This window comes from Indicator indicator, chromosome 21 (assembly GCF_027791375.1).
Source record: "Indicator indicator isolate 239-I01 chromosome 21, UM_Iind_1.1, whole genome shotgun sequence".
Taxonomy (NCBI): Eukaryota; Metazoa; Chordata; class Aves; order Piciformes; family Indicatoridae; genus Indicator; species Indicator indicator.
The window spans coordinates 1,278,298-1,305,778 of record NC_072030.1 but is presented as its reverse complement, the minus strand read 5'-3'; the positions used below and the strand labels follow the sequence as shown (position 1 = coordinate 1,305,778).

Below are 27,481 nucleotides of genomic sequence, written 5' to 3'. Positions count from 1 at the left end.
CAGCAGGACTCAAAGGGTGGCTACAGGAGGATGGAGACTCCCTTGTGACAAGGAGTCCATGGGGCAGACAAGGGCTGGTGGGGACAAGTTGCTGCTGGGGACATTCCCTTTGGGCTGCAGAAGGAAATGTTTCCCATGAGCACAGCTGGACACTGGAATCATCTCCCAAGGGCAGCAGTGGATGCCCTGCAGTGAGCAGTGTGGAGACTCAGCCTGGCAGGGTGCTGGGCCAGCTCCTGGCAACTGCACCATCACCTGGAAAGGTTGGAGCAGGTGATCCCTGGGGTCCCTTCCCAGCTGGCACTCTGTCATTGTGTGTGGTGGGGGAGAGCTCAGGAGGTGACAGCAAAGTGCTCAGCTGGAGCTTGCAGAGCCTTTGGGTTTGTTTTCAAGTGGCCCTTGGCTGGAGCTCTCCTTAAACAAACAGAGTTCAGAGAACCCTTCCAGCTCACTGCGTTCAGATCCCTTAATGCATTCAAATCCCCAGGCCTCTGCCATGCCAGGTGCTGTATCAACAGTTCTGGAGTGCTGGTGGCTGCTCTAAACCCATCCCTTTGTCCTCTGCTCCTCACTCACCCACGAGCTGAGCAGCTTTTGTTAGGGGAGATGATCCTCAGCCTGGCATTTGCTGGCCAGCAGGGCTGGAACCTGTGACCTTGCCTGCTTTTAAACCCAGCAGGGTTGGTTTGAGCCCTTCCTGCTGTGCAGCTGCAGCAAGAGCATCACTTTCCTGGTGGGGAGCAACAGAGGTTTGCCAGCTGGGGAAGGCTCTGCACTGACTGGGCAAGTGGAAGGCTGAAGCCAACACTGAACTCTAAAAAAGGGAGGACTGAGCTGAACTCAGCTGATCCAAACCCCTCTTGTGCAGTAGCATCTTCTCCTGCCCCATCACTCTGCTTGTGGCAGCAGGTAAGGAGCAGCCCTGCTTAAAGGCACTGAGGGTGCAGAGAAGGGCAACCAAGCTGGGGAAGGGTCTGGAGAACAGGGCTGGGGAGGAGCAGCTGAGGGAGCTGGGGGTGTTCAGTGTGGAGCAGAGGAGGCTGAGGGAGACCTCATTGCTCTCTTATGCTTCCTGAGAGGAGACTGCAGTCAGGTGGGGGTTGGGCTCTGCTGCCTAGTCTCAGGTGATGGAAGGAGAGGAACTGGCCTGAAATTGTGCCAGGGAAGGGTTAGGTTGGAGAGGAGGAAAAATTTCTTTGCTGCAAGCGTGGTCAGGGACTGGCAGAGGCTGCCCAGGGAGGTGGTGGAGTCCCCATGGCTGGAGGTGTTCCAGCAACCTGTGGCCATGGCACTTGGGGCCATGGTTTGCTGGCCATGGTGGGGTTGGGTTGATGTTGGACTGGATGAGCTCACAGGTCTGATCCAGTTGGAGGTGTCCCTGCTGCCTGCAGGGGGGTTGGACAAGGTGACTTCTGAGGGTCCCTTCCTATCCAGTGCTATCTCTGAATCTACTTTTTCTATCCCAAACAGTTCTCAGACGTCAGGTCCAACCCCCTGCCAGAGCAGGGCACCCAGGACAGGGCACACAGGAACACAGCCAGGTGGGCTTGGAAAGTCTCCAGAGAAGGAGACTCCACAACCTCTCTGGGCAGCCTGCTCCAGGCCTCCAGCAGCCTCACACCAAAGAAGTCCTGAAGTTGAGGTGGAACCTCCTGGGTTCCAGTTTGTGTCCACTGTCCTTTGTCCTGTCACAGGGCAGCACTGACCAGAGCCTGGACCCTTCTTCTTGCCACCTCATCTCCTTCTCATATCTTTTTGCACCCTCTCCAGCTCTTTACACTTTCAGGGACACCTCAGGTTGCATCTCCAGGGCAGAAGTGGCAGCCTGCAAACCACCTGCTTGGATGTGAGGTTCTGTGTGCCTGAGCAGATCTGCAGTTAAGGGGCAAATTTAATTCCAGAGGTAAAGGGGAAAAATTCCGCCTTGGCTTCTGGCTCACCACGCAGGAGGGAGAGGGGGAGGAGAGTGATGAGTGCTGCTGAGGTGCTTGGTGAAAGCATGGGGCACATAAAATTCCCAGGGTGGAGGTGAGGAAGAGACCAGGACACCTCTGGAAAGCTGAAGGTTGTGGCTGCTTCTGAAAGGTACTCCAGGGTCCAGACCTCTTTGTGTGGTGCCTCCTCCCAGCTCTCTTGGAGAAGCAGGGAGCAGGAGTCTTGGGAATAGCCATGGGTGCTGTGCCAGCAGGCACTGAGCTGAAAGGAGTGGTCCAGAGGGCAATGTCCCACCAGGAGCTTGGGGAAGGGAGAGGCACTTCTTAAAAGACAGTGCTGGCACAGGAGTGAGCCTGGGCTGTCCTCTGGGGCTGGCAGGAGGAAGGATTGTGCCCACTGGAGGAGCAGGGCTTTGAAGAGTGTCCTTCAAGAGCAGCAGGGCTGTGTGGGCACCTAGAGACTGAGCCTCTGCTGAGCTGCATCCAGAGCAGGGAGAGCAGCAGCACAGGGAGGGGATTCTGCCCCTCTGCTCTGCTCTGCTCACACCCCACCTGCAGCACTGCCTCCACTGCTGGGCCCCCAGCACAAGAGGGACCTGGAGCTGCTGCAGAGGGTCCAGAGGAGGCCACCAAGATGAGCAGAGGCTGCAGAACCTCCCCTGTGGGGACAGGCTGGGAGAGTTGGGGCTGTTCAGCCTGGAGAAGAGAAGGCTCCAGGGAGACCTCAGAGCTGCATTTCAATCTCTGCAGGGGAGCTGCAGGCAGGCTGGGGAGGGACTGTTCAGAAGGGGCTGTGGGGATAGGCCCAGGGGCAATGGTTTGGAACTGGAGCAGGGCAGAGTTAGGTTGGAGCTCAGGAGGAAGTTGTGCACAGTGAGGCTGGGGAGACACTGGAACAGGCTGCCCAGGGAGGTGCTTGAGGCTCCATCCCTGGAGCCATTGCAGCTCAGGCTGGATGTGTCCCTGGGCAGCCTGCTCTGGCTGGAGGTGTCCCTGCTGCCTGCAGGGGGTTGGATGAGATGCCCTTGGAGGCTCCCTTCCCAGCCAGTGCAGTCTTTGAAGCTGTAAGTGCTGAACAGGTCTTATGATGGCAGAGATGCACAGAATGTGTTGGGTTGGAAGGGAGCTCAAAGCTCATCCAGCCCCAACCCCCTGCCATGGGCAGGGACACCTCCCACCAGCACAGCTTGCTCAGGGCCTCATCCAGCCTGGCCTTCAACACCTCCAGGCAGGAGGCAGCCACAGCCTCCCTGGGCAACCTGTGCCAGTCTCTCCCCACCCTCACTCTCAACAATTTCTTCCTCATCTCCACACCCTATCTCCCCTCTCCCAGCTCCAAGCCATTGTCCCTCATCCTGCCCTTGTCCAAAGTCAGTCCCAGCCCTTGACCAAAGTCCCTCCCCAGCTCTCCTGGAGCTCTTCAGGTCCTGGAAGCTGCTCTGAGGTCTCCCTGGAGCCTTCTCTTCTGCAGGCTGAGCAGCCCCAACTCTCCCAGCCTGGCCCCATAGGTACATGGTTGTCTTTAGGTGGACCTGCAGAGAGTTTGGAAGTCCAGAGTGTTCTGTGTGACTTTTGCTGTGTGCAGTCCTCCTCTCTGGTGCTGGGCAGAGCTCTGCCCTGCCTGGCTGCTGCTGTTCCTCACATGCTGCTGTGGGCTGCCAGCTCTGGCTGCTCTCTGCTGTGTTTATCCACACTGCTGCAGCTCCCCCTGCAGCTCTCTCCTCTCTCAGACCAGGAGCTCCCTTAACTCCACTTGATCCTCAAGTGACCTCACCCTATGGCCTGCCCAGCAGGACCTGAGCTTCAGGAAGAGTCCAAGTGTCTCAGCTTTGTCTCCTTGGTGTCTTTCTGTCCTTCTGCAGGAAGGAAGTGAAGTGAGGAGGTGACTGAAGAGGCACTGCAGGAAGGATCTGAAGGAACAGGTTCACTTCTTAACCAGAGCAAGTTGGAATTAAATGGCTGATAAACAGATCAGGTGAGTTGTGGCCTGTGCTTTGCATTTCCCTTTTCAAACTCCTTCCCCTTTGTGATAGAGGAGGTAGGAGGAGATCACCTGATAGCCCTAAGCAGTCCTCATTCCTTCTCTGCTCCTTTCTAACCTGCTGTTTTTTGCACTTGACTTTGTCTTTGCTGTGTTGCTTTGGTTCTCTTTTCTCACTGCCCAGCACGAGGCTGTTCCTTTCTGCTTCCTCTTTCAAAGGTCAGCTTGACCTGCTGGCTTCAGCTGGCTGACACTGCAGGAGCAAAGGCAGCTCCCTGGCCAGCTGGGAATGCAAGGCTTCTGCTTACAAAGTCCACACAGATGCAGCCTTGTGCCCTTCTCCCAAAGCCTGCAGGAAGAGGAAGTACCAACAAACATTAGACACTGCAGTGCACAGCAGCAGCTCAGGAGTGTTGATCCTGGCACATGCAAAAGGTGGATTGGAGTCCTCCCAGGATGTGTTTCCTGGAAGGATGCAGTTGTCCCCTCAGCTGCCTGGGACCTGTGGCAGATGGATCTGCACAGTGCTGCACATTGGGATTGACTTTCCCCTAGGCAAACCAGAGAACAGCTTAGGCTGCAAGAGACCTGAGAGATCATCTGATGCTGCCTCCTGCCATGGGCAGGGACACCTCTCAGCTGGCACAGGTTACTGAAGGCCTCATCCAGCCTGGCCTTGGACATCTCCAGGGAGGGAGTACCCACAGCCTCTCTGGGTACTCTTGCCACCCTTGTAGTGAAGAATTTCTCCCTGAGATCCAATCTAAACCTGATCTCCTTCAATTTAAATCCATTTCCCCTTTTCCTGTGGGTGCACCCTCTTGTAAAAAGTCTCTCTGCAGCCTTCCTGCAGGATCCCTTCAGGTCCTGGCAGGCAGCTCTCAGGTCCCCCTGGAGCCTTCTCCTCTGCAGGCTGCACACCCCCAGCTCCCTCAGCCTGTGCTCACAGCAGAGCTGCTCCAGCCCTTGGAGCATCTTTGTGGCCTCCTCTGGACTCTCTCCAGCAGCTCTGTGTCCTTCTGCTGGGGACAGCAGAGCTGGAGGCAGGATTGGAGGTGAGCTGTGAGCAGAGCAGAGCCCAGGGGCAGAATCCCCTCTGCTGCCCTGCTGCCCACACTCCTCTGGCTGCAGCCCAGCACACAGCTGCCTGCTGGGCTGCAGGAGGGCACTGCTGGCTCCTGGGGAGCTGCTCAGCACCCAGCATCCCAAAGTCCTTCTTTTCAGGACTACTCTGCACCCAGTTTATATTTGTACCTGAGATTGGCCTGACCCAGGTGTAGGACCTTGCACTCCTGCGTGCAAGCTCCTGTGGGAGCTTTTTGTGGTCCTCTCCTCACATCTACTTTTCCAGGTGAGCAGCTCAGGACAGGAGAGGTCAGTGGGTGAATGAAACCTGGTTAGAGGGAGCCAACCCTTGGGCAGTGGCTGGCTGCAGGCAGGTGGGCTGCCCCCTCTGAGCAGCTGCCCTGCTGAGGCTGTCTCCCACTGCCTCCTGCTAGTGAAACAAGGCCTGGGCTGTGCTGGTAACAAGGGAGTGTGGTGCTTCATCAGCCTGCCTTTGATTTCTCATCAGTTACCCACTCTGGAGAGCACTTGGCACTCCTCTCTTGCCCCCTGAGGTTTACCTCCATGCAGCCTGAGGGGTGTGTGGCCCTGATAACCTCAGCAGAGGTGGCTGTGGCCATTTGAAGCCTGACATTTGGAATGAAGAGGAGATGTGACCTCCAAGATCTCCCCCAACTTGTCTGATGTGCTCAGGGCAGTGGGAACAGCAGCTTGCTGTCCACAGGGGGTAGTTAAAAGGCCTGGGAGAACTTGGATGCCTTACTAGCCCTTTTCATGTCAAACTGAGCATGGCCTTGAGCACCCTGGTCTGGTGGAAGGTGCCCATGGTGGGGGGTTGGAACAGGCTGAGCTTTAGGTCCTTTGCAGCCCAAAACATTCTAAGTTCTATGCTGCTTGGGCTGTCCCTCTTCCACCAAGCCCTGTGCACCTCAGCAGTGACAGGCAGCAGCTGTGCACAGAGGACCAAGCACAAAGGATTCTCATCCCACAAGAGAGTGGGGAGCACTGAGGGGATGACTTCAGTCACAAGGATAAAGCTTTTGATGCAGGTGCAGTGCCCTTTGTCTCAGGTTCTGCTCTGTGCCCCACATAGAATCACAGAACTGTCAGGGCTGGAAGGGACCTCAAGGTTCAGCCAGTCCCAACCCCCTGCCATGGGCAGGGACACCTCACACCACAGCAGGTTGCTCACAGCCACATCCAGCCTGGCTGCAAAACCCTCCAGGGATGAGGCTTCCACCACCTCCCTGGGCAACCTCTGCCAGTCTCTCACCACCCTCCTGGGGAACAACTTCTTCCTAACAGCCAATCTCAATCTCCCCACTTTTACTTTTGCTCCATCCCCCCAGTCCTGTCACTCCCTGACACCCTCAAAAGTCCCTCCCCAGGTTTCCTGTAGCCCCCTTCAGACCCTGGAAGGCCACCAGAAGGTCTCCTGGGAGCCTTCTCCTCTCCAGCCTGCACAACCCCAACTCTCTCAGGCTGTCTCCAGAGCAGAGCAGCTCCAGCCCTCTGCTCATCCTCATGGCCCTTCTCTGGACACCTTCCAGCACCTCCAGATCCTTCCTGGAACAGAGGCTCCAGACCTGGTCACAGAGCTCCAGGTGTGGTCTTACTAGAGGGGAGCAGAGGGGGAGAATCCCCTCCCTCACCTCTCTCACTAAGGTCATCTCTCCCACCTGGGTGACCACAAGAAGCAAGAGCCTGGCCCAGGCTGCCCGGAGAGGTGGGAGCTGCCCCATGGCTGGCACCAGGTCAGGCTGTTTGGGGCTGGGAGCAGCCTGCTCTGGTTGGGAATGTCCCTGCTGAGTGCAGGGACTTGGACTGGATCAGCTTGCAGGGTCCCTTCCTTTAAAGGTCCCCTAGACAAAACCACTCTGGGGTTCTAACTCTACAGCAGTTACAGGCAGCTGAGCCAAGGAGATGTGCTGGAGCTTGGAGGATCTACCAAACCTTAGTGTGGAGCAGAGGAGGCTGAGGGAGACCTCACTGCACTCCATAGCTCCCTGAGAGGAGGCTGCAGCCAGGTGGGGGTTGGGCTCTGCTCCCTAGTCTCAGGTGAGAGAAGGAGAGGAACTGGCCTGAAATTGTGCCAGGGGAGGGTTAGGTTGGAGAGGAGGAAAAATTCTTTTGGTGCAAGAGTGGTCAGGGATTGGCAGAGGCTGCCCAGGGAGGTGGTGGAGTCCCCATGGCTGGAGGTGTTCAGGAAGCTGCAGATGTGGCCCTTCAGGGCATGGTTCAGTGGCCATGGTGGCTGGGTTATGGTTGGACTCCATGGTCTGAGAGGTCTCTTCCAGCCTCAGCAATGCTGTGCTTGTCTCAAACTCCTTCCTCATGCTTCTGCCATCCCTTAGCAAGCCAAGACTGACACCAAAGGCCTCAAGCCCCCAGCAGTGGTTTGCTGCCAGGGCAGATGGAGGGCTTTGCATTTCTGCAGCAGAGCCTTCATCTCCTGGCTCCTCACACAGGCCCACAGGTCCTGCTCTCCTCCTCTCCCTCCACAGTGCACTGAGGGCAACCTGGGGGTTGAGTTCAGGTGTGAGGGTGTTGAGCAAGGGTTGCTCAGCCACAAGGAGTGTGAGAGGCTCTCTGCATTCTTGGCTTGCCCAGGCACATCAGCCTCTTCCCCTTGGCTGCTGGGGTCTGTGTGCAGCTGGGGAATCTCTGGCACGTGTGCCAGGTGTCTGGGGTAAGAAACCCTGGGATGAGTTCCCTGTTGGAATGGGTTGGGAGAGGCAAGTGTCTGCCTGCCCTGAGTGTCTGAGGGACACTTAGAGAAGTGGTGGCAGTGCTGAGGCTGGAAGGGGGCACTGGTTGTGCCTTGCACTCTGTGACCTGCCAGCAGTACCTTCAGAGCTGAATTCAGGGAGGCTGCTGTGCCCCTATCTTGAAAGACCTTCCTTCCAGGGCTGCCTTTATCTTGACACACTTTATCTGCTCTCTAACCTGCTCTTGAACCCTAGAACTGTAGAATTGTTTGGGTTGGGAAAGACCTTCATGATCATCCAGTCCAACCTTCAACCCAACCCCACCACGGCCCCAGGTGCCATGGCCACAGGTTCCTGGAACCCCTCCAGGCATGGGGACTCCACCACCTCCCTGGGCAGCCTCTGCCAAGCCCTGACCACTCTTGCAGCAAAAAAATGTTTCCTTCTCTCCAACCTAACCCTCCCCCAGATTTTCCTTTCCCTCTGCGTGGTGGTTTATGGAGCACAGAAGGCTGGGAGCCTGTGTCTGGCTGATGTGATTGCCACTCAGCACCACCAGAAGCAAGGAGAAGTCCCTGGTTTGGAGGCAGAGGCAGGCAGCCCAGCTGGGATTTGTGCAGGAGCCATGAGCTCACGTCCCTGTGTCTGAGCTGGGGGTTTCTCTGGGCTCCTGCTTTGTTCCCATGGCCCTGGATGTGGGGCTGGAAGTGGTTTCCTGGAGCAGCTGCTGGGCTCCCTGCTGGGCTCCTTCCCACGGCGTGGCAGTGGCTGATGTGTCACCAGTCCCTGCTTGGCTGGGGATCAAAGCATCTGCCAGCAAAGCTGCTGGCTGGGGTGCCCTCAGGCCCTCACTGCAGCCTGCCTGCCTGGGGGACAGTCCAGCACTCTGCCTCTTCTCCTCCAGGGACAGTGGAGACCCTTGGGTCCTGGGGCCCTGGCTTTTAGCCATGCCTGGCTTAGGTGTTTGGCTCCAACAGGGGTTTGTCTTGATGCCAGGAGCTGCTTCCCCCTCCTCCCCTGGGGCTGTGGAGCCTGGAGAAGAGCAGCCTGAGAATGTCTGTCAATATCTGAGGGGAGGGTGGCAAGAAGGGGCCAGGCTCTGTTCAGTGCTGTCCTGTGACAGGACAAGAGGCAGTGGACACAAACTGGAACCCAGGAGGTTCCACCTCAGCATGAGAAACTTGTTTGGTCTGAGGGTGACAGAGCCTGGAGGAGGCTTCCCAGAGAGGTTGTGGAGTCTCCTTCATGGGAGAGCCTCCAGCCCCACCTGGCTGTGTTCCTGTGTGCCCTGCTCTGGGTGCCCTGCTCTGGCAGGGGGATTGGACTCTCCAGAGGCCATTTCCATCCCCTAGTATCCAGTGCTTCTCTCCTGAGGTGTGATCCAGTCAGGCCCTCACGGTTCTCCATACCCTCAATGAAAGGTGGGAGGGGGGGAAGCCAGAGCTGCCTACATGCTCATTGTGAGGTGTGTTGAAGTTGTCAGCTTCTGGGATGTTAAAATTCTGAAAACAGAATTTTTCTCTATCTGTAAAATTGGGTGAGTTTGCCACAGTTTCTGTAGGACAGGAGAAAACTTGCTAATGAGATGCTCTTGGGGTCCTTGGGATAAGCCTTTGTGAGTCTCAAACTCTTTTTTCATAGAATAGTTTATGCTATCTTGCTGTTCCTCTTGTTCCTGTCAGCTAACAGTGCCAGGTCCAGTCACAGAATCACAGAAGTGTCAGGGCTGGAAGGGACCTCAAGGCTCAGCCAGTCCCAACCCCCTGCCATGGGCAGGGACACCTCACACCACAGCAGGTTGCTCACAGCCACATCCAGCCTGGCTGCAAAACCCTCCAGGGATGAGGCTTCCACCACCTCCCTGGGCAACCTGTGCCAGTTTCTCACCACCCTCATGGGGAACAACTTCTTCCTAACAGCCAATCTCAATCTACCCACTTTCAGTTTTGCTCCATCCCCCCCAGTCCTGTCACTCCCTGACACCCTCAAAAGTCCCTCCCCAGCTTTCTTGGAGCCCCCTTCAGATCCTGCAAGGCCACCAGAAGGTCTCCTGGGAGCCTTCTCCTCTCCAGCCTGCACAACCCCAACTCTCTCAGTCTGTCTCCAGAGCAGAGCAGCTCCAGCCCTCTGCTCCTCCTCATGGCCAGCATGGAGCTGAGTTTGGAGAAGCCTTTTGTGAACAGCTCCAGCTCCTTCCAGAGCTTTCAGCCTGGCCAGGGTGCAGAATTGAGTCCTCCCAGCACAGCATCCTGGTGCCAGCACCTCAGCTGTGTGAGCTGATACCAGCAGCCCTTCCCTCCCCCTTGGGCAGAGGATGAGTAGGTAAAATCCATCCAGGATTTGGGAAGAGCCTTTTCTGGGCAGAAGGTAAAGAGCCAGCTCAGCCTTGCAGACATCCAGCCTGGCCCTTGAAAGCTTCCCTGGAAGTTGTGCCTCTGTGCAGCGTTGCCCTGAGGCAGCTCTGCCCTGCTGCCGGCCGGCGTGGGACAGCCTTTTGCTGCGTTAACTGTGGTGATGCCAGAGCTCTGTTCTCCCCTCCTTGCCTGCCCTGCTGTCATGTCAGGGCTCAGGCAGGTGTTTGTGTGTGTCTTGTGTCCCCAGTCTGCCTGCCAAGCTGATCAATGGAGGCATAGCTGGGCTGATCGGGGTCACCTGCGTCTTTCCCATCGACCTGGCCAAGACTCGCCTGCAGAACCAGCAGAACGGCCAGCGGATGTACACCAGCCTGTGAGTACCCTCAGAGGGCAGACCTCCCCCTCCCACGGCCCCTGCCAGCTACCCCAGCAGCTGGGACATGCCCAGGAAAGCCAGGGGACAATCTTGAACCCAGCTGTGCTAGAGCAGAGAGAGCCAATAAAGAGGCTGTGGAGATCCAAGCCCACGGAGTCTGTGAATCTGTGCCAGGATGAGGGGCAGGGAGCTGGGAGAGTGCAGACTGGGACTGGAGATGAGGAGGAAATTGTTGAGAGTGAGGGTGGGGAGGCACTGGAAGAGGTTGCCCAGGGAGGCTGTGGCTGCCTCCTGCCTGGAGGTGTTGAAGGCCAGGCTGGATGAAGCCCTGAGCAAGCTGTGCTGGTGGGAGGTGTCCCTGCCCATGGCAGGGGCTTGGGGCTGGGTGATCCTTGAGGTCCCTTCCCACCCTGACAATTCTGTGATTCTATGTCCTTCCATAGGGAAGGCTGCAGCAGGGGGTTGGAGTAGATGATCTGAGGGGTCCCTTCCACGCTGAGCCATGGTGTGGTTTGCTGTGGGACTGTCCTCCACGCTCAGCACAAGATGATTTATCCAAGAACCAGAGTCAGGCTTGCCAGGAGTGCTGGTGGCCTTGAGGGGGTGAAGGGGTTGGGAGCAGAGATGTGTCCTCTCCTGCTGCTGCTTTGCTGTGAACTTGAGTCCCCTGCTCCCTGCTCCTCCACACCTCTGTTTGCCTTTTTCCTGCCCAGGATAGTGGGAGGCAGAGTGGGACTGGGAAGGAAATGCCACAGAGTCACAGAGTCACAGAATGGGCTGGAAGGGATCTCCAGAGCTCATCCAGTCCAACCCCTCTGCAGTCAGCAGCAACATCCTCCACTAGATCAGGTCACCCAGAGCCCTGTCCAGCCTCAGCTTGTTTATGGGTTGAGTTTCTGAGCCTCCTTGCTGTAGCTGAGGCTGTGTAATTCTGCACAAGACCATGGGGTGCCACAGCAGCCTGGTGCTTCCCCTGACACTTCCAGTGCTCCCTGCTCCCTGCCTTGGCTGTGTGCCCAGGCCTGCTGGCAGGACATGACCTTCCAGCTTCTCTTGCCTCTCCTTTGGGTTGTGTCCTGCTCCTGTGCATTGCTGTGGACTGAGGATCACTTCTGCCCCTGACCTGATAGATGACAGCAAGAGGAGGGAGGGTTTGTAGCTGCCCTGGGGAGTGCATGCCAGGATGGCTCATCTCTGGAGGGGGACTCAGCAGGAGGGAGGCTTTTGAGCTCCAGCAGTGGAGCTCTGATCCATAGCCAGGAGCTGTGGGCTGAAACATGGCTAAGGAGCAACCAGGATGTGCCCTGACCACCTGAGCTGGCTCCTCCTCAGCCTGAGGCAGAGCCTGGGAGTGAGTAAAGCTGGAGAGTTCCTCTGGTGTTGGCAGAGCAAGCCGGGGCTGGTGGGGACAGATGGAAAGGTCCTCTGGGGGCCAAGGGGCCAGCAGGGACTGCCCCTCTGCTGTGCTCTGCTCAGACCCCCCTGCAGTGCTGGGGCAGCTCTGGAGCCCTCAGCACAGACAGGGAGCTGCTGGAGCAGGGCCAGAGGAGGCCACAGCAATGCTGGCAGGGCTGGAAGCCCTCTGCTGGGAGGCCAGGCTGAGAGAGTTGGGCTTGGGCAGCCTGCAGAGGAGAAGGCTCCAGGAGACCTTCTGGTGGCCTTGCAGTGCTTCAAGGGCTGAGCAGAAAGCTGGGGACAGACTTCTGAGCAGGGCCTGTGGGGACAGGCCAAGGGGGGATGGTTTGAAGTGCAAGAGGGAGCTGGAGAGTGGAGAGAAGGGAGAAATGTTTGCCCCTGAGGGTGGGGAGAGCCTGGCCCAGGCTGCCCAGAGAGGTCCAATCCCTCCAAGCATTGCAGGTGAGGTTGCTTGTGTAGGGGGTTGGCCCAGATGACCTTTGAGGGTCCCTTCCAACCCAGACCAGTCTGGGATTCTGGGATTCTTCCCTTGGAAGAGGCAGATACTCTGCAACAGTCCCAAGGGCTGGAGAGAGCCAGGCCTTTGGTACCTGCCTTTTGGGCTCCTTTTTTCCACAGAGAGCAAAGAACTGGGCATGGCCTTGGCTCCATCTCACCCTGCTGCAGCCTGAGGGGCTGAGAGTGAGGTGGAAGCTCTCTAGTGAGGCTGCAGGGCTGTGAGATCATGATCCTGCTCCCTGCTCTGCCACAGTGTGTTCAAAGCAGCACTGCTGGCTCAGGGGAAGCTGTTTTGCCTCCAGCTTGGTGGTGGAAGGGTTTGGTGGGGGGCATCAGGCTGGAGCAGGCTGCCCAGAGAGGTTGTGGAGTCTCCTTCTCTGGAGAGCTTCCAACCCCCCCTGGGCATTGTGCTGCTGGGCAAGCTGCTGTGGGTGCCCTGCTGGAGCAGGGGGTTGGGCTGGGTGATCCCAGAGCTCCCTTCCAACCCTCACCATGCTGGGGTTCCATGACAGGAGAGAGGTGCCCTGAGATTTACAGGGCTTGCAAATGTGTGTGTGTGGGGGGCTGCTCCCAAGAGTGAGAAGGGTGCCTGGCAGCTGCAGGAGCTGGGGGGGTGTGTGAAAAACTGGGTCCTGAAGGATACAGGGAGACCCAGCAGAGAGGGGAACCTGATTGCAGTGCAGGATGGGCTCCTCACGAATAACCCCAAACAGGGCTGCCTTCACCAGTCTTGACCTAAGCAGGGCCACAAAGCCCTTGGGGGGACTCTGTGTTTCCTTCTCTGCCACCTCCTCAGGCTGCAGACTGGAGGTGAAGTTCATCCTTCTGTTGCCACACCTTTTGGAGCTGTATTCTTGTCTCCCTCAGCACACTTCCCTTCCTGCTGCTCCAGAGAGCCTTTAGGTCCTCAGTTACCCACACCAGCAGGCATGGCCACCTCTCCCTTCTCCCTTGGCCACCAAAACTCCTTCCCAAAGAGCCCAAAGCAGCCTTCAGCCAGCACTTGGGCTCGATGGAGCTGTGCTGCAGAGAGGGAAGCTCTGCCCTGGGATCTGAGCTGCCTTCCTGAAGTGCCCCTCTGGACTTGTCAGGTGTGTGCCTGTGCCCTCCACAGGCTTGGAGCCCTTCCAAGCTCTGCATTTCCCATTCCCAGCCACTGTGGGTGAGGCAGAGGAGGTGACAGATTTCCCCTGGGAGCAGAGACCCCTCTGTGCTCTCCCCCAGGGCCAGAGCTTTGAGTGCTGGCTGCCTGCTGTGGCAGCTGGTGTGTTGTGCTTTAGTCTGTGTGGGAGCTGACAGATGACTGAGCAGCTGAGGTCATCTCCTCTTTGTGTGCCTTCTCTTGAGCTTCACCCAGTTAGCCAAGCAAGGCAGCTTGGAGTGGGGGTTACCTCCCTTATTTCCTCTCCCAGAGCTGGATTTAAAAACATAGAATCACAGAATTCTTTGGGTTGGGAAAGCTCTGCAAGATCATCCACACCAACCTTCAACCCAACCCCACCATGGCCACCAAACCCTGGCCCCAAGTGCCATGGCCACAGCTTTCTGGAACACCTCCAGCCATGGGGACTCCACCACCTCCCTGGGCAGCCTCTGCCAAGCCCTGACCACTCTTGCACCAAAGAAATTTTTCCTCCTCTCCAACCTAACCCTCCCCTGGCACAATTTCAGGCCATTTCCTCTCCTCCTATCACCTGATGCTAGGGAGCAGAGCCCAACCCCCACCTGACTGCAGCCTCCTCTCAGGAGCTGTAGAGAGCAATGAGGTCTCCCTCAGCCTCCTCTGCTCCAGGCTGAGCATGTGCATGGAGCTCTGCTTGTCACAGGTTCTCATGTGTGTGTGCCACAGGGGACCTTGGATAAACAGCCCTCACAGTCACTCCTTTCCCTTTTGTGTTTCATGAAATCCCAAAGTGGTGGGGGGTGGGAGGGACCTCTGGAGATTATCCAGCCCAACCCCCTGCCAGAGCAGGGCACCCAGGGCAGGGCACACAAAATACATCCAGGTGGGGCTTGAAAGTCTCCAGAGAAGGAGACTCCATAACCTCCCTGGGCAGCTTGCTCCAGGCCTCCAGCACCCTCACACCAAAGAAGTTCCTCCTCATGTCCAAGTGGCTGTTGGCACCAGCTAGAGGTTCCAGAGCCCCTGTGACTGAGAGGCTGGAGCTGGGCTCCAGTGCCTGCTGGGCTCAGGGCTTTGCTGACAAAGCACAAACAGCCACCATCCCCCACCAAGGGACTGGGTTTGTGTTCATAGAATCATTGAGTCACAGAACTATCAGGGCTGGAAGGGACCTCAAGGCTCAGCCAGTTCCAACCCCCTGCCATGGGCAGGGACACCTCACACCACAGCAGGTTGCTCACAGCCACATCCAGCCTGGCTGCAAAACCCTCCAGGGATGAGGCTTCCACCACCTCCCTGGGCAACCTGTGCCAGTCTCTCACCACCCTCATGGGGAACAACTTCTTCTTAACATCCAATCTCAATCTCCCCACTTCTAGTTTTGCTCCATCCCCCCCAGTCCTATCACTCCCTGACACCCTCAAAAGTCCCTCCCCAGCTTTCTTGGAGCCCCCTTCAGATCCTGGAAGGCCACCAGAAGGTCTCCTGGGAGCCTTCTCCTCTGCAGACAGAATAACCCCCACTGTGCCCTGTTCCTGTGCCCTGGGCCAGCCTGGAGCTGGGGTTGCTGAACTCTCTCTGTCTGCCTGCAGGTCTGACTGCCTCCTCAAAACCATCCGCTCCGAGGGCTACTTCGGCATGTACAGGGGTAAGTGATGGTCCTGCTGGGAGCACTGCTGGGGGAGTGGGAGGGAGGCAGGCCAAGCCTTCAGCTCTGCCTCACGAAGCAGCAGCAACCCAGCAGCCTCCTGAGATGCTGAAAGCTGCAGCTGCTGCTGCAAATAAACTCCTCCAGGCCAGGTGTCTGCTCCACTCCACTGCCCCCAGGCTCTGCTGGTGTGCAGGGCAGCTGGTGTGGAGCGAAGCTGCTGGGCAGTGGCTGGAACCTGGAGCAGGGGAGAGGCAGGCTGGACAGCAGGAGGAGGTTCTGCACCAGGAGGGTGGTGAAATACTGCAACAGGTTGTCCAGAGATGTGGTTGAGGCTCCATCCCTGAAGCCATTCAAGCTCAGGCTGGATGTGTTCCTGGGCAGCCTGCTGCAGCTGGAGGTGTCCCTGCTGCCTTCAGGGGGTTGGATGAGATGCTCTTGGAGGATCACAAAATCACAGAATGTTGGAAAGGATCTCTGGAGATCACCCAGGCCAACCGCCCTGCCAGAGCAGGATCACCTAGAGCAGGGCACACAGGAACACAGCCAGCTGGGGCTTGAATGTATCCAGAGATGGAGACTCCACAATCCCTCTGGGCAGCCTGCTCCAGGGCTCTGTCACCCTTCAATCACAGCAGTTCCTCCTCATGTTCAGATGGAAGTTCTTAGGTTCAAGTCTGTGCCCATTGGCCCTTGTCCTGTCCTGGGCACCACTGAACAAAGCCTGGTCCCATCCTCCTGACACCACCCTTGAAGTATTGATCAGATCCCCCTCAGGCTGCTCTTCTCCACACCCAACAGCCCCAGGCCTCTCAGCTTTTCCTCACCAGGGAGATGCATCCAGTTTTGGGCTCCCCAGTTCAAGAGAGACAGAGACCTGCTGGAGAGAATCACACAGAGAGCCATGAGGATGCTTAGGGGACTTGAGCATCTCCCCTGTGAAGAGAGCCTGAGAGCCCTGGGGCTGTTTAGTGTGGAGAAGAGAAGGCTGAGAGGGATCTGATCAATGTCTATCAATAGCTGAGGGGTGGGGGTCAAGTGGAGGGGGCCAGGCTCTTTTGGGTGGTGCACAGTGATAAGACAAGGAGCAATGGATACAAACTTCAACAGAGAAGCTTTCACCTCAGCATGAGGAGAAACTTCTTGGTGTGAAGGTGCTGGAGCCCTGGAGCAGGCTGCCCAGAGAGGTTGTGGAGTCTCCTTCTCTGGACACATTCAAAACCCACCTGGATGCATTCCTGTGCAGACTCCCCTGGGTGATCCTGCTCTGGCAGAGGGGTTGGGCTGGATGATCTCTGGAGCTCCCTTCCAACCTCTAATGTTCTGTGGTGCTGTGATCTCTGCAGCCCTCTCCTGGCTCCTTGGCTTTGGCTGTTTCAGCAGTGAGTCCCTCAGCTGCCCTGAGACCTTTTCTGGTTCAAGCACAGAATCCTGACAGTTTTTTATTGCAAGATCATGAGGGCAGTGCAGACCACTCTTGACTGTACTGCAGGCAGAGGAAGTTGTGGGATCCCTTCCTGGCTTGTGCAGTGGCTCAGCTGACCCTGAGCTCTGCTTCCTCCTCCCTGGTGCTGTTCAGCTGCCCGAGTGTGCAGGTTTTACCTCCCAGGCTTCAGAGAGCAGTCTCCATGCCACTCACTGCCTTGAGTGAGCCAGTCCTTGCCCTTTGGTTTCTTCCAGCAGGACTCTGGAGAGGCTGTTGGCAGCCCTAACATCTCTTGTCACCTCTTGCATGGCTCCTAGGGAGCCTTGGCTGCAGGGCTGTGCTCCTGGGAGCAGCCTCTCCTGCCCGACTTGCCCAGGGGGCGTTTCGGGGGAGTGGGCTGGATGCTGGGGGTGGATTGGCTGCTGGGTTCCAGCTTTCCTGGGAGCAGGGCAGCAAGACAAATAACCCTGAGGAACCCTGGCAAGCTCCATCTTCAGTGCTAGCTGGGACGTGTTCCCTCTTGAGTTTTCCCAGGAACTGGCTGCTTCGGTGTTCCTGGCTGGGAAGGGAGCCAGCGGTGGCTTGGGCTGGAAATAGGCAGTGGCAGGCAGCTTGCTGGGGATCAGGAGGGAGAAGATCTTCCTGGAAACTCCTAAGGGAGACTGAAGGACACAGCAGAGCTTTGGGGATAGACAGCTGAGCCCTGGAAGGTGGAGGGGATGTGGATCTACAGGACACTTTTCCCTCCAGGGGTGCAGAGGGTTTTGCACAGCTCTTGGTTTTCCCAGCCAGGCTCAGTCTGCTCAGCTTGGTCCCTGTGCCACTGACTCTGGACCCTCTCCATTTAGGTAGCTGACAGGAAAGGATTCCCTTTCACCTCTGGCTGGTAAATCACAGAACTGTCAGGGCTGGAAGGGACCTCAAGGTTCATCCAGTCCCAACCCCCTGCCATGGGCAGGGACACCTCACACCACAGCAGGTTGCTCACAGCCACATCCAGCCTGGCTGCAAAACCCTCCAGGGATGAGGCTTCCACCACCTCCCTGGGCAACCTGTGCCAGTCTCTCACCACCCTCATGGGGAACAACTTCTTCCTAACAGCCAATCTCAATCTCCCCACTTCTGCTTTTGCTCCATCCCCCCCAGTCCTATCACTCCCTGACACCCTCAAAAGTCCCTCCCCAGCTTTCTTGGAGCCCCCTTCAGATCCTGGAAGGCCACCAGAAGGTCTCCTGGGAGCCTTCTCCTCTCCAGCCTGCACAACCCCAACTCTCTCAGGCTGTCTCCAGAGCAGAGCAGCTCCAGCCCTCTGCTCCTCCTCATGGCCAGCATGGAGCTGAGTTTGGAGAAGCCTTTTGTGAACAGCTCCAGCTCCTTCCAGAGCTTTCAGCCTGGCCAGGGTGCAGAATTGAGTCCTCCCAGCACAGCATCCTGGTGCCAGCACCTCAGCTGTGTGAGCTGATACCAGCAGCCCTTCCCTTCGCCTTGGGCAGAGGATGAGTAGGTAAAATCCATCCAGGATTTGGGAAGAGCCTTTTCTGGGCAGAAGGTAAAGAGCCAGCTCAGCCTTGCAGGCAGGGGAAGCTGGAAATCAGGTGGTGGGATTGGTTCCTGCTCTCACCATCTGTCCCAGTTCCCCAGCAGAAGCTGCTGGCTGACTCACAAGCTCTTATTTTCAGGCTCTAAGCTGAAATTGGGAGGATTAGATGTCCATGTGCTGAAGTGGCAGCTGCTGTGCCCTGTGCAGCAGTTACAAGCCTGTCAGGCATCACTTGGACCCTGCTGCAGGACAGAAGGGGTCCCCTTGGGCACAGCCATCCCCACTCTGTGACTTCAGATCTCCTTCATCTGTGAAGCAAAGCTCCTCAGTGTGAACAGGAGTGGGGCTGGAGCTTGCAGGCTGCATTTCTGCAAAGCAGCTCCTCAGAGATGTGTGTGGGCATGAGGAGCCCACAAGCACCTGGAGATGTTAGGGCAATCCCAGCACTTCTCCTGGTTCTTCCCCAGAGCTCATAGGGATTCCTGGGCTGGTCTGGAGGAGGAAGAAGAGGAGGAGGTTTATTTCCCTCATGTTTTTGCCAGCAGCAGTGCCTCAGAGCTGGGGGTGCTGTCTAGCCCTGGCAGTGCTCAGCAGCTGATGTTGTGCTGCCTCCAGACATGATGCCAAGGGAATGGCACAGACTCACAGCATGGGTTGGGTTGGAAGGGAGCTCAAAGCTGATCCAGTTCCAAGCCCCTGCCATGGGCAGGGACACCTCCCACCAGCACAGCTTGCTCAGGGCCTCATCCAGCCTGGCCTTGAACACCTCCAGGCAGGAGGCAGCCACAGCCTCCCTGGGCAACCTGTGCCAGTCTCTCCCCACCCTCACTCTCAACCATTTCTTCCTCATCTCCACTCTCAATGTCAATCTCAGTGTGTCAGCCTTCCCTGGCTTCTGCCAACAGCACCTCCCACATGCACCAGTGCCATGCTGGGCATGACTCTCTCCTCTGTTGTGTAGGTTGCTGGAGGCATATCAGAGAACCATAGAATGGCTCAGGTTGGAAGGGACCTCAGAGCTCATCTTCTCCAACCTCCCTGCCATGGGCAGGGACACCTCTCAGCCAGACTCAGCTGCTCAGGGCCTCATCCAGCCTGGCCTGCAACACCTCCAGGCAGGAGGCAGCCACAGCCTCCCTGGGCAACCTGTGCCAGAGTCTCACCACCCTCCCACTCAAGAACTTCTTCCTCAGGTCCAGTCTAACCCTGCTCTGCCTCAGCTTCAAACCATTCCCCCTTGGCCTGGCTCCAGACACCCTCAGCAAAAGTCTCTCTGCAGCCTTCCTGCAGGATCCCTTCAGGTCCTGGCAGGCAGCTCTCAGGTCCCCCTGGAGCCTTCTCTTCTGCAGGCTGCACACCCCCAGCTCCCTCAGCCTGTGCTCACAGCAGAGCTGCTCCAGCCCTTGGAGCATCTTTGTGGCCTCCTCTGGACTCTCTCCTGCAGCTCTGTGTCCTTCTGCTGCTGGGGACAGCAGAGCTGGAGGCAGAGGTCTGAGCAGAGCAGAGCAAAGGCTTCTCTACAGAAGGACTCCTGTGAGAAATGTGTAATAACAAACCCCAGGGCTGGGTGAGAAGAGGGCAGCAAACTGGTTTTTTGCCTCTCCTGGGTTTCATTTTTCCTGGTGCTTCCACCCTTCTTTCCAACATCTTTCCCATTTTCAGTGTCTGCCATTTCTTTGTGCATTGTTTGTCTGTTCTTGCTCCTGCTGCTTCTGGCCTGCAGGCCAAGGTTAGCTTCAGTGGGGGGAAAACAGAGTTGTTGGCATGGCTGGAACTGAGGAGCTACAAAACAAGTAGACAATGTGGTGGAGAGCACCAACCAGCAGCTGAAAGATCTAATATCTCCTCCTGCTCCAGTGAATTGAGGCTGTTATGGATTATTGAGGTCAGGGATTATCCATTCTCTGCTAAGCAGCTTTACTGAAAATATCAAAGATGCAGGAGAAACCCCAGGTTGATTAACTTGTCTCCAGATATTGTGTGCTTGGGTTGCAGGGGAAGGACAAATTGCTGTGGAAGCCTCCTGCTGACCTGGAGAGGAGGTCAGCACCTGGAAGCCTCTCTCTTGCTTCCTTGGTGCTTTGGAGTTTGTTTTCTTTCTCTCATTGAGCCTTTTGCACTGGTTTTAGAGGTTAGGCTGACACCAAGCTGTGTGGAAGGGGAAGGGATCCATCCAGAAGGACCTGGGCAGGATGCAGAGGTGGGACCAGGACATCCTCATGGAAGCTGAGCAAGGCCAAGGGCAAGGTCCTGCAGCTGGGGCAGGGCAATCCCCAGCACAGATCCAGGCTGGGTGAGGAGGGGCTGAGAGCAGCCTGCAGGAGAAGGCCTTGGGGGTGTCAGGTGGTGACAAACTGCCCAGGAGCCAGCAGTGGTCCCTGGCAGCCCAGCAGGCAGCTGTGTGCTGAGCTGCATCCAGAGCAGGGAGAGCAGCAGCACAGGGAGGGGATTCTGCCCCTCTGCTCTGCTCTGCTCACACCCCACCTGCAGCACTGCCTCCACTGCTGGGCCCCCAGCACAAGAGGGACCTGGAGCTGCTGGAGAGGGTCCAGAGGAGACCACCAAGATGAGCAGAGGCTGCAGAACCTCCCCTGTGGGGCCAGGCTGGGAGAGTTGGGACTGTTCAGGATGGGGAAGAGAAGGCTCCAGGGAGACCTCAGAGCAGCTTCCAGTACCTGAAGGGCTCCAGGAGAGCTGGGGAGGGACTTTGGCCAAGGGCTGGGAGTGCCAGGATGAGGGACAATGGCTTGGAGCTGGGAGAGGGGAGATTGAGAGTGGAGATGAGGAAGAAATTGTTGAGAGTGAGGGTGGGGAGAGATTGGAAGAGGGAGAATGTTGTGGAGCATCAGTCTGATGGTGCAGACCCCAGTGTGCTCCAAAAGGGACTGGCCTCCCCTCCCCCCATTTCCCCTGGCCCTAAATGCTGCTGTGCATGGCCCAGAGCAGCAACCAGGCCATGCAGCCCTTTCCCTGTGGCAGGCACAGTGCAGGGAGCTGCTGCTTGTTTCTCCTGCCAAAAGGACTCCCCAGGCTGTGGGGGGGGGGGAAACCAAAGCTTGTTTACCCCCCAGGTCCTCCAGCCCTGGTGCTCAGAGGAGCATTTCTGCACCTGGAGCTGGTGGTGGGCAAAAAGCCAGTGCAGCAGTGGCTGTTCCGAGGGTGACACCCAGTGGAGACGTCCAAGGGATGCCACTTAGCCCCAGGGCTTGGGCTAGGGCTGGCTGACCTCTGTGGGGATGAACCAGTGGCCTTCAGCCAGGCCTTCCAGGGGCTCTGCCTTCCCTGGGCTGCTCTGCTTCTGGCAGTGGTGGGGCAGGGTCTGGATTAGATGAAGTTGGAGCAGGAGGCTTTTCCTTCTCAACATCACAAAAGGAGTTGGGACTGGTTATTAATTCCAGCCTGTACTCTCTTGGAAGGTGTGACCTGCATCCTGCTAGGCTCCCAGGAATGCATCCTGGGGTGGGTGATGGGAAGTGGTAAAGAAGCTGAAGAAATTCCAAGCCCCACATTGCCAGTGGAGCAGGAGCACATCAGAGGATGTTTTCCCAAAGCCTAAGCTGGCAGGAGGCAGAAATCCTGCTCACTTCCAGTGGTGGTTCATGTTTCTAAACCACTTTGGTGTGCTGGGAGCTCTCCTTCATCAGCCCTTGGCTCTGAGCAGGAGTTACAGCACGATCCTGAAGGATCCTAGGTGACCTCTGGAGGTCCCTTCCAGCCCAGTGCATTCTGTGAGGGTGGTGAGGCACTGGCACGGGTTGCCAAGAGAAGCTGTGCAGGCTCCAAGCCTGTCAGTGTTCAGAGGTCCAGAGACAGGACAAGGAGAGCTGAGGGAGAGCAGGATTAAGAGAAGGCTCTCTGAGATGAGGCTCTTTGCACTGAGTTCCTCAATTTGGGAAGGGACTTTTGACAAGGGAGTGCTAGGACAAGAGGGACAATGGCTTTGAGGAGGCCACCAAGATGAGCAGAGGCTGCAGAACCTCCCCTATGGGGCCAGGCTGGGAGAGTTGGGGTTGTTCAGGCTGGAGAAGAGAAGGCTCCAGGGAGACCTCAGAGCAGCTTCCAGTACCTGAAGGGCTCCAGGAGAGCTGGGGAGGGACTTTGGCCAAGGGCTGGGAGTGCCAGGGTGAGGGACAATGGCTTGGAGCTGGGAGAGGGGAGATTGAGAGTGGAGAGGAGGAAGAAATTGTTGAGAGTGAGGGTGGGGAGAGACTGGCACAGGTTGCCCAGGGAGGCTGTGGCTGCCTCCTGCCTGGAGGTGCTCAAGACCAGGCTGGATGAGGCCCTGAGCAGCCTGGGCTGGTGGGAGGTGTCTCTGCCCATGTCAGGGGCTTGGGGCTGGATGAGCTTTCAGGTGTCTCCCAACCCATTCTGTGATTCTGTGATGCAGCTGAAGGTTCCTTTATTGTCATTCTCCAAGAGCCTTTTCTTCTTTCCCTGGCCCAGGGGCTGCAGTGAACCTGACCCTGGTGACGCCAGAGAAGGCAATCAAGCTGGCAGCCAACGACTTCTTCCGGCATCACCTCTCCAAGGATGGGTGAGTAAGGGCTGCAGAGCTTCTCCATGCAGCTGACCAGGCACCAAGCTGCTGGGACAAGCCTGCTGAGGCACCAGGGCAAAGGTCGAACAGGGCAAGGGGCTGAGTGCAGTAGGAGTTGACCTTGAAGGGCTGAGCCGCTGCCTGCCGCGGGCTGAGGGTGCCAGGGCTAAAATGGGAAGTGAAAAGTCCTCCCCTGGCTGTCAGCTCTTGCCTCAGGCTTCTAAAAATAGGCACAGCTGTGAAGCAGCTGGGTCAAGGCAATCCCAAGCACAAACACAGGCTGGGTAGGGACTGTCTGGAAAGCAGCCCTGAACAAAGGGACTTGGGGGTGCTGGGGGAGGAGAAGCTCCCCAGGAGCCAGCAGTGAGCACTTACAGGCCAGAGAGCCAAGCAGAGCCTGGGCTGCATCAGCAGAAGTGTGGCCAGCAGGGCCAGGGAGGGGATTCTCCCCCTCTGCTCCACTCTGCTGAGACCACTCCTGGAGCTCTGGGTCCAGTTCTGGAGCCTCTATTCCAGGAAGGATCTGGAGGTGCTGGAAGGTGTCCAGAGAAGGGCCATGAGGAGGAGCAGAGGGCTGGAGCTGCTCTGCTCTGGAGACAGCCTGAGAGAGTTGGGGTTGTGCAGGCTGGAGAGGAGAAGGCTCCCAGGAGACCTTCTGGTGGCCTTCCAGGATCTGAAGGGGGCTCCAAGAAAGCTGGGGAGGGACTTTTGAGGGTGTCAGGGAGGGATAGGACTGGGGGGGGTGGAATAAAGCTGGGAGTGGGGAGATTCAGGCTGGATGTGAGGAAGAAGTTCTTCCCCATGAGGGTGGTGAGAGCCTGGAATGGGTTGTCCAGGGAGGTGGTTGAGGCCCCAGCCCTGGAGGTGTTTGCAGCCAGGCTGGATGAGGCTCTGGCAGTGTGAGGTGTCCCTGCCCATGGCAGGGAGGTTGGAACTGGATGAGCCTTGAGGTCCCTTCCAACCCTGACTGATTCTATGATTCTATTCTATAAGATCCAGGATTTGTAGGCAAAGCCTTTGAGAGGCACCCAGGGCTGCTGCTCAGACAGCTGCTGCTCAGACCCTTGTCCTCAGCAGCCCTTTGGATGCTGCCCTGCTCTTGAGCAGATGCCAAACCCTGTTCTGCAGAGCCCAAACTTCCATCCCTCCTGGCCTTTGGCAGCTGGAATATCGTTTTGGAGAGGTGGTGAAGCTTAGTTGGCAAAGGGCAGTTGCAGCCTTGCCCAGCAGCTGACCTGCAAGTAAATCACAGCAGCACAGGATGGGAGGGGTTGGAAGGGACCTCCAGAGATCATCCAGCCCAAGCCCCTGCCAGAGCAGGGCACACAGGGCAGGGCACACAGGAACACATCCAGGTGGGGCTTGAATGTCTCCAGAGGAGGAGACTCCACAACCTCTCTGGGCAGCCTGCTCCAGGGTGAGGTTCTCCTCATGCTGAGGTGGAAGCTCCTGGGTTCCAGCTTGTGCCTGTTGTTCCTTGCCCTATTACTGGACACCACCAAACAGAGCCTGGCAACTTCTCTTGCCCCCCACCCCTCAGATATTTACAGACATTGCTCAGATCCCTCTCAGCCTTCTCCTCTCCAGGCTCACCAGCCCCAGGGCTCAGCCTTTCCTCCTCACACAATGTTCCAGGCCCTTCAGCATCCTCACAGCCTCCCCTGGACTCTCTCCAGCAGATCCCTGTCCCTCTTGACCTGGGGAGCCCTGAACTGGACACAGTACTGCAGGTGTGGTCTGAGCAGGGCAGAGCAGAGGGGCAGGAGAACCTCCCCAGCCCTGCTGGCCACACTTTTCCTGCTGCACCCATCCTGCAGCAAGACAATTCTGGTTGGCTTGCAAGTGGGGCTGGTTCCTGGGAGTGGAAGAGGAGCAGCTGAGCTCCTTCCTGAGAGGGGCTGGCCCCTGGGTGCTTCAGGTTGTTGTCACCAAGATACTTCCCTTGCAATCTGGAGAACAATACTCCAGGTGTGGTCTAGCCAGTGCTGAGTGGAGGGGAAGGAGAACCTCTCCTGACCTTCCCTTGCAATCTGGAGAACCTTCACAGCCAGCCCAGGGACAGGCAGTGCAGGGCACTGCCTGCAGGCCTGAGGAACAGCAGTGAGGAATGCCTGGGCTCTGGTCCTGGCTGGAGCCTCCCTGCAAATCAGGGAATCAGGGAGGCTGGAAAAGACTTTCAGGAGCATCCAGTCCAACCTTCAGCCCAGCACTGCCAAGTCCTCTGCTAATCCATGGCCCTCAGCACCACATCCACACAGCTTTGAAAGCCCTCCAGGGATGAGGACTCCACCACTGCCCTGGGCAGCCTGGGCCAGGGCTCTGCCATGGCTGCTTGGGCCAAGAGCTTCAGGAGCCTTGGGCTTGGCTGCTGCTCAGCAGGGGCTCAGCAGCTGCAGGGGAGATCCTGGACAGACAGACAGAGCTCCAGGGGAGATTCTGGACAGACAGACACAGCTTCAGTGGAGATTCTGGACTGACAGACACAGCTCCAGAGGGGCTCCTGGCCAGACCCATGCTGAGGATCTGTGTTTTCCCTGCAGCTCTTTTTCCCTGCTGGACTCTCTTGCAGGACCAGCTGCCATCTGCTGTGAGTCAGCAGCTCCCAGCACCTTGTGCTTCTCTTGCTCTTCAGATAGTGTCTGTGGTGTGCTCTGCTCAGGCAGTGGGAAGGAGCCAGCAAGTCCTCCTTGCTCCTCACTGCTGGCAGGAGCTGGGTCTGACCTGAGGCAGAGAGCACAGCAAGCCCTGGTGTGCTGTGCTGCACAGGGGCACAGCCAGCTCTGTGCCAGCAGGCAAGGCTGAGGAGGTTGTGTACAGGGAATCAGAGAATCACAGAATGGCTCAGGGTGGAAGGGAGCTCAAAGCTCATCCAGCCACAGCCTCCCTGGGCAACCTGTGCCAGTCTCTCCCCACCCTCACTCTCAACAATTTCTTCCTCCTCTCCACTCTCAATCTCCCCTCTCCCAGCTCCAAGCCATTGTCCCTCATCCTGGCACTCCCAGCCCTTGTCCCAAGTCCCTCCCCAGCTCTCCTGGAGCCCTTCAGGTACTGGAAGCTGCTCTGAGGTCTCCCTGGAGCCTTCTCCTCTCCAGCCTGAACAACCCCAACTCTCCCAGCCTGGCCCCATAGGGGAGGTTCTGCAGCCTCTGCTCATCTTGGTGGCCTCCTCAAAGCCATTGTCCCTCTTGTCCTAGCACTCCCTTGTCCAAAGTCCCTTCCTAAATTGAGGAGCTCAGTGTAAAGAGCCTCATCTCAAGAGAGCCTTCTCTTAACCCTGCTCTCCCTCAACTTCAAACCATTCCCCCTTGGCCTATCTCTAGACCCCCTCATGAAAAGTCCCTCTGCAGCTTTCCTACAGTGACAGGACAAGAGGAAATGGCCTCAGGTTGCCCCAGGGGAGGTTTAGGTTTAGGTTGGGCATTGGAAGAAACTTCTTCCCTGAAAGGCTTCTCCAAGCCTGGCCCAGGCTGCCCAGGGAGGTGGTTGAATGCCAGTCCCTGGAGGTGTTTCCAAGAGCCAAAGATGTGGTGCTGAGGGCCAGGGTTTGGCCCCAGCCTTGGCAGGGTTAGGGAGTGGTCTGAAAGGATGATCTGAAAGGGCTTTGCCAACCAAAATGGCTTCATGATTCCATGAAAACAGCTCCAAGTAACAACAGCATCCTTCAGAGTGCATTGATTTGTTTTTTTTTTTTAATCCTTTGGAAAGCTTCATGTTCAAATGAAGCTGAATTTAAACTGCTGGGAGGAAAAAAAAAAAAAAAAACAAAAAAGGTGCCAAGAGGCTGCTTTGGAAAGGGCAGACTGCAAACACCACCTGTGGTGTGGGAAGCTGCTGCCTGCTAATTGCTGGAAGAGTATTTTGGGGCTGCATCCCTGCAGGCTGGTGCTAGACTTCTCCTTTCCCTGCCTGTGATTTTGGATGCTTCTGGAGGCAGAGCATGGGGGCAGCCAAGCCTCATGTGGCACCTCATGGCCTCCTTGGGGTACCCAGCTCCCTGGCTCTGGGGATTCAGAGAGTCACAGAATGGGTTGGAAAGGACCTTAAAGCTCATCCAGCCCCAACCCCCTGCCATGGGCAGGGACACCTCCCACCAGCCCAGCTTGCTCAGGGCCTCATCCAGCCTGGCCTTCAACACCTCCAGGCAGGAGGCAGCCACAGCCTCCCTGGGCAACCTGTGCCAGTCTCTCCCCACCCTCACTGGCAAGATCTCTGTTCCTGCAGCTCTCTCCACCCTGGGACACTCCTGCATGGGCAGAGCTTTTCCTCTCCTTTTCTCCTCTGGGGGTGCAAAGCTGGACAGGAGCTGGCACTGAGCACTGCCAGCCCAGCCCCAGCTTGGCCTGGGCTGATCCCCAGCAGTGTGGGCAGCAGGGCAGGGAGGGGATTCTGCCCCTCTGCTGTGCTCTGCTCAGACCCCCCTGCAGTGCTGGGGCAGCTCTGGAGTGCTCAGCACAGACAGGGAGCTGCTGGAGCAGGGCCAGAGGAGGCCACAGCAATGCTGGCAGGGCTGGAAGCCCTCTGCTGGGAGGCCAGGCTGAGAGAGTTGGGCTTGGGCAGCCTGCAGAGGAGAAGGCTCCAGGAGACCTTCTGGTGGCCTTGCAGTGCTTCAAGGGCTGAGCAGAAAGCTGGGGACAGACTTCTGAGCAGGGCCTGTGGGGACAGGCCAAGGGGGGATGGTTTGAAGTGCAAGAGGGAGCTGGAGAGTGGAGAGAAGGGAGAAATGTTTGCCCCTGAGGGTGGGGAGAGCCTGGCCCAGGCTGCCCAGAGAGGTGGGAGCTGCCCCATGGCTGGCAGCAGTGCAGGGCAGGTTGGTTGGGGCTGTGAGCAGCCTGCTCTGGTTGGGGATGGCCCTCCTGAGTGCAGGGGGGTTGGACT

At 57.5% G+C, this 27,481-nt stretch overlaps 1 protein-coding gene across 1 annotated transcript in view; it reads left to right on the top strand.

The window, feature by feature from the left end:
- The first annotated feature begins 3,889 nt into the window (after window positions 1-3,889).
- The window catches only part of SLC25A22 (solute carrier family 25 member 22), a 42,188-nt gene continuing 18,596 nt past the window's right edge, over window positions 3,890-27,481 (top strand). Inside the window, exons 1-4 of the mRNA XM_054390728.1 lie at window positions 3,890-3,909; window positions 10,290-10,415; window positions 15,048-15,103; window positions 22,513-22,603. Coding sequence (XP_054246703.1) covers window positions 3,890-3,909; window positions 10,290-10,415; window positions 15,048-15,103; window positions 22,513-22,603 — 293 coding nt within the window. The remainder of the gene's footprint in view (window positions 3,910-10,289; window positions 10,416-15,047; window positions 15,104-22,512; window positions 22,604-27,481) is intronic.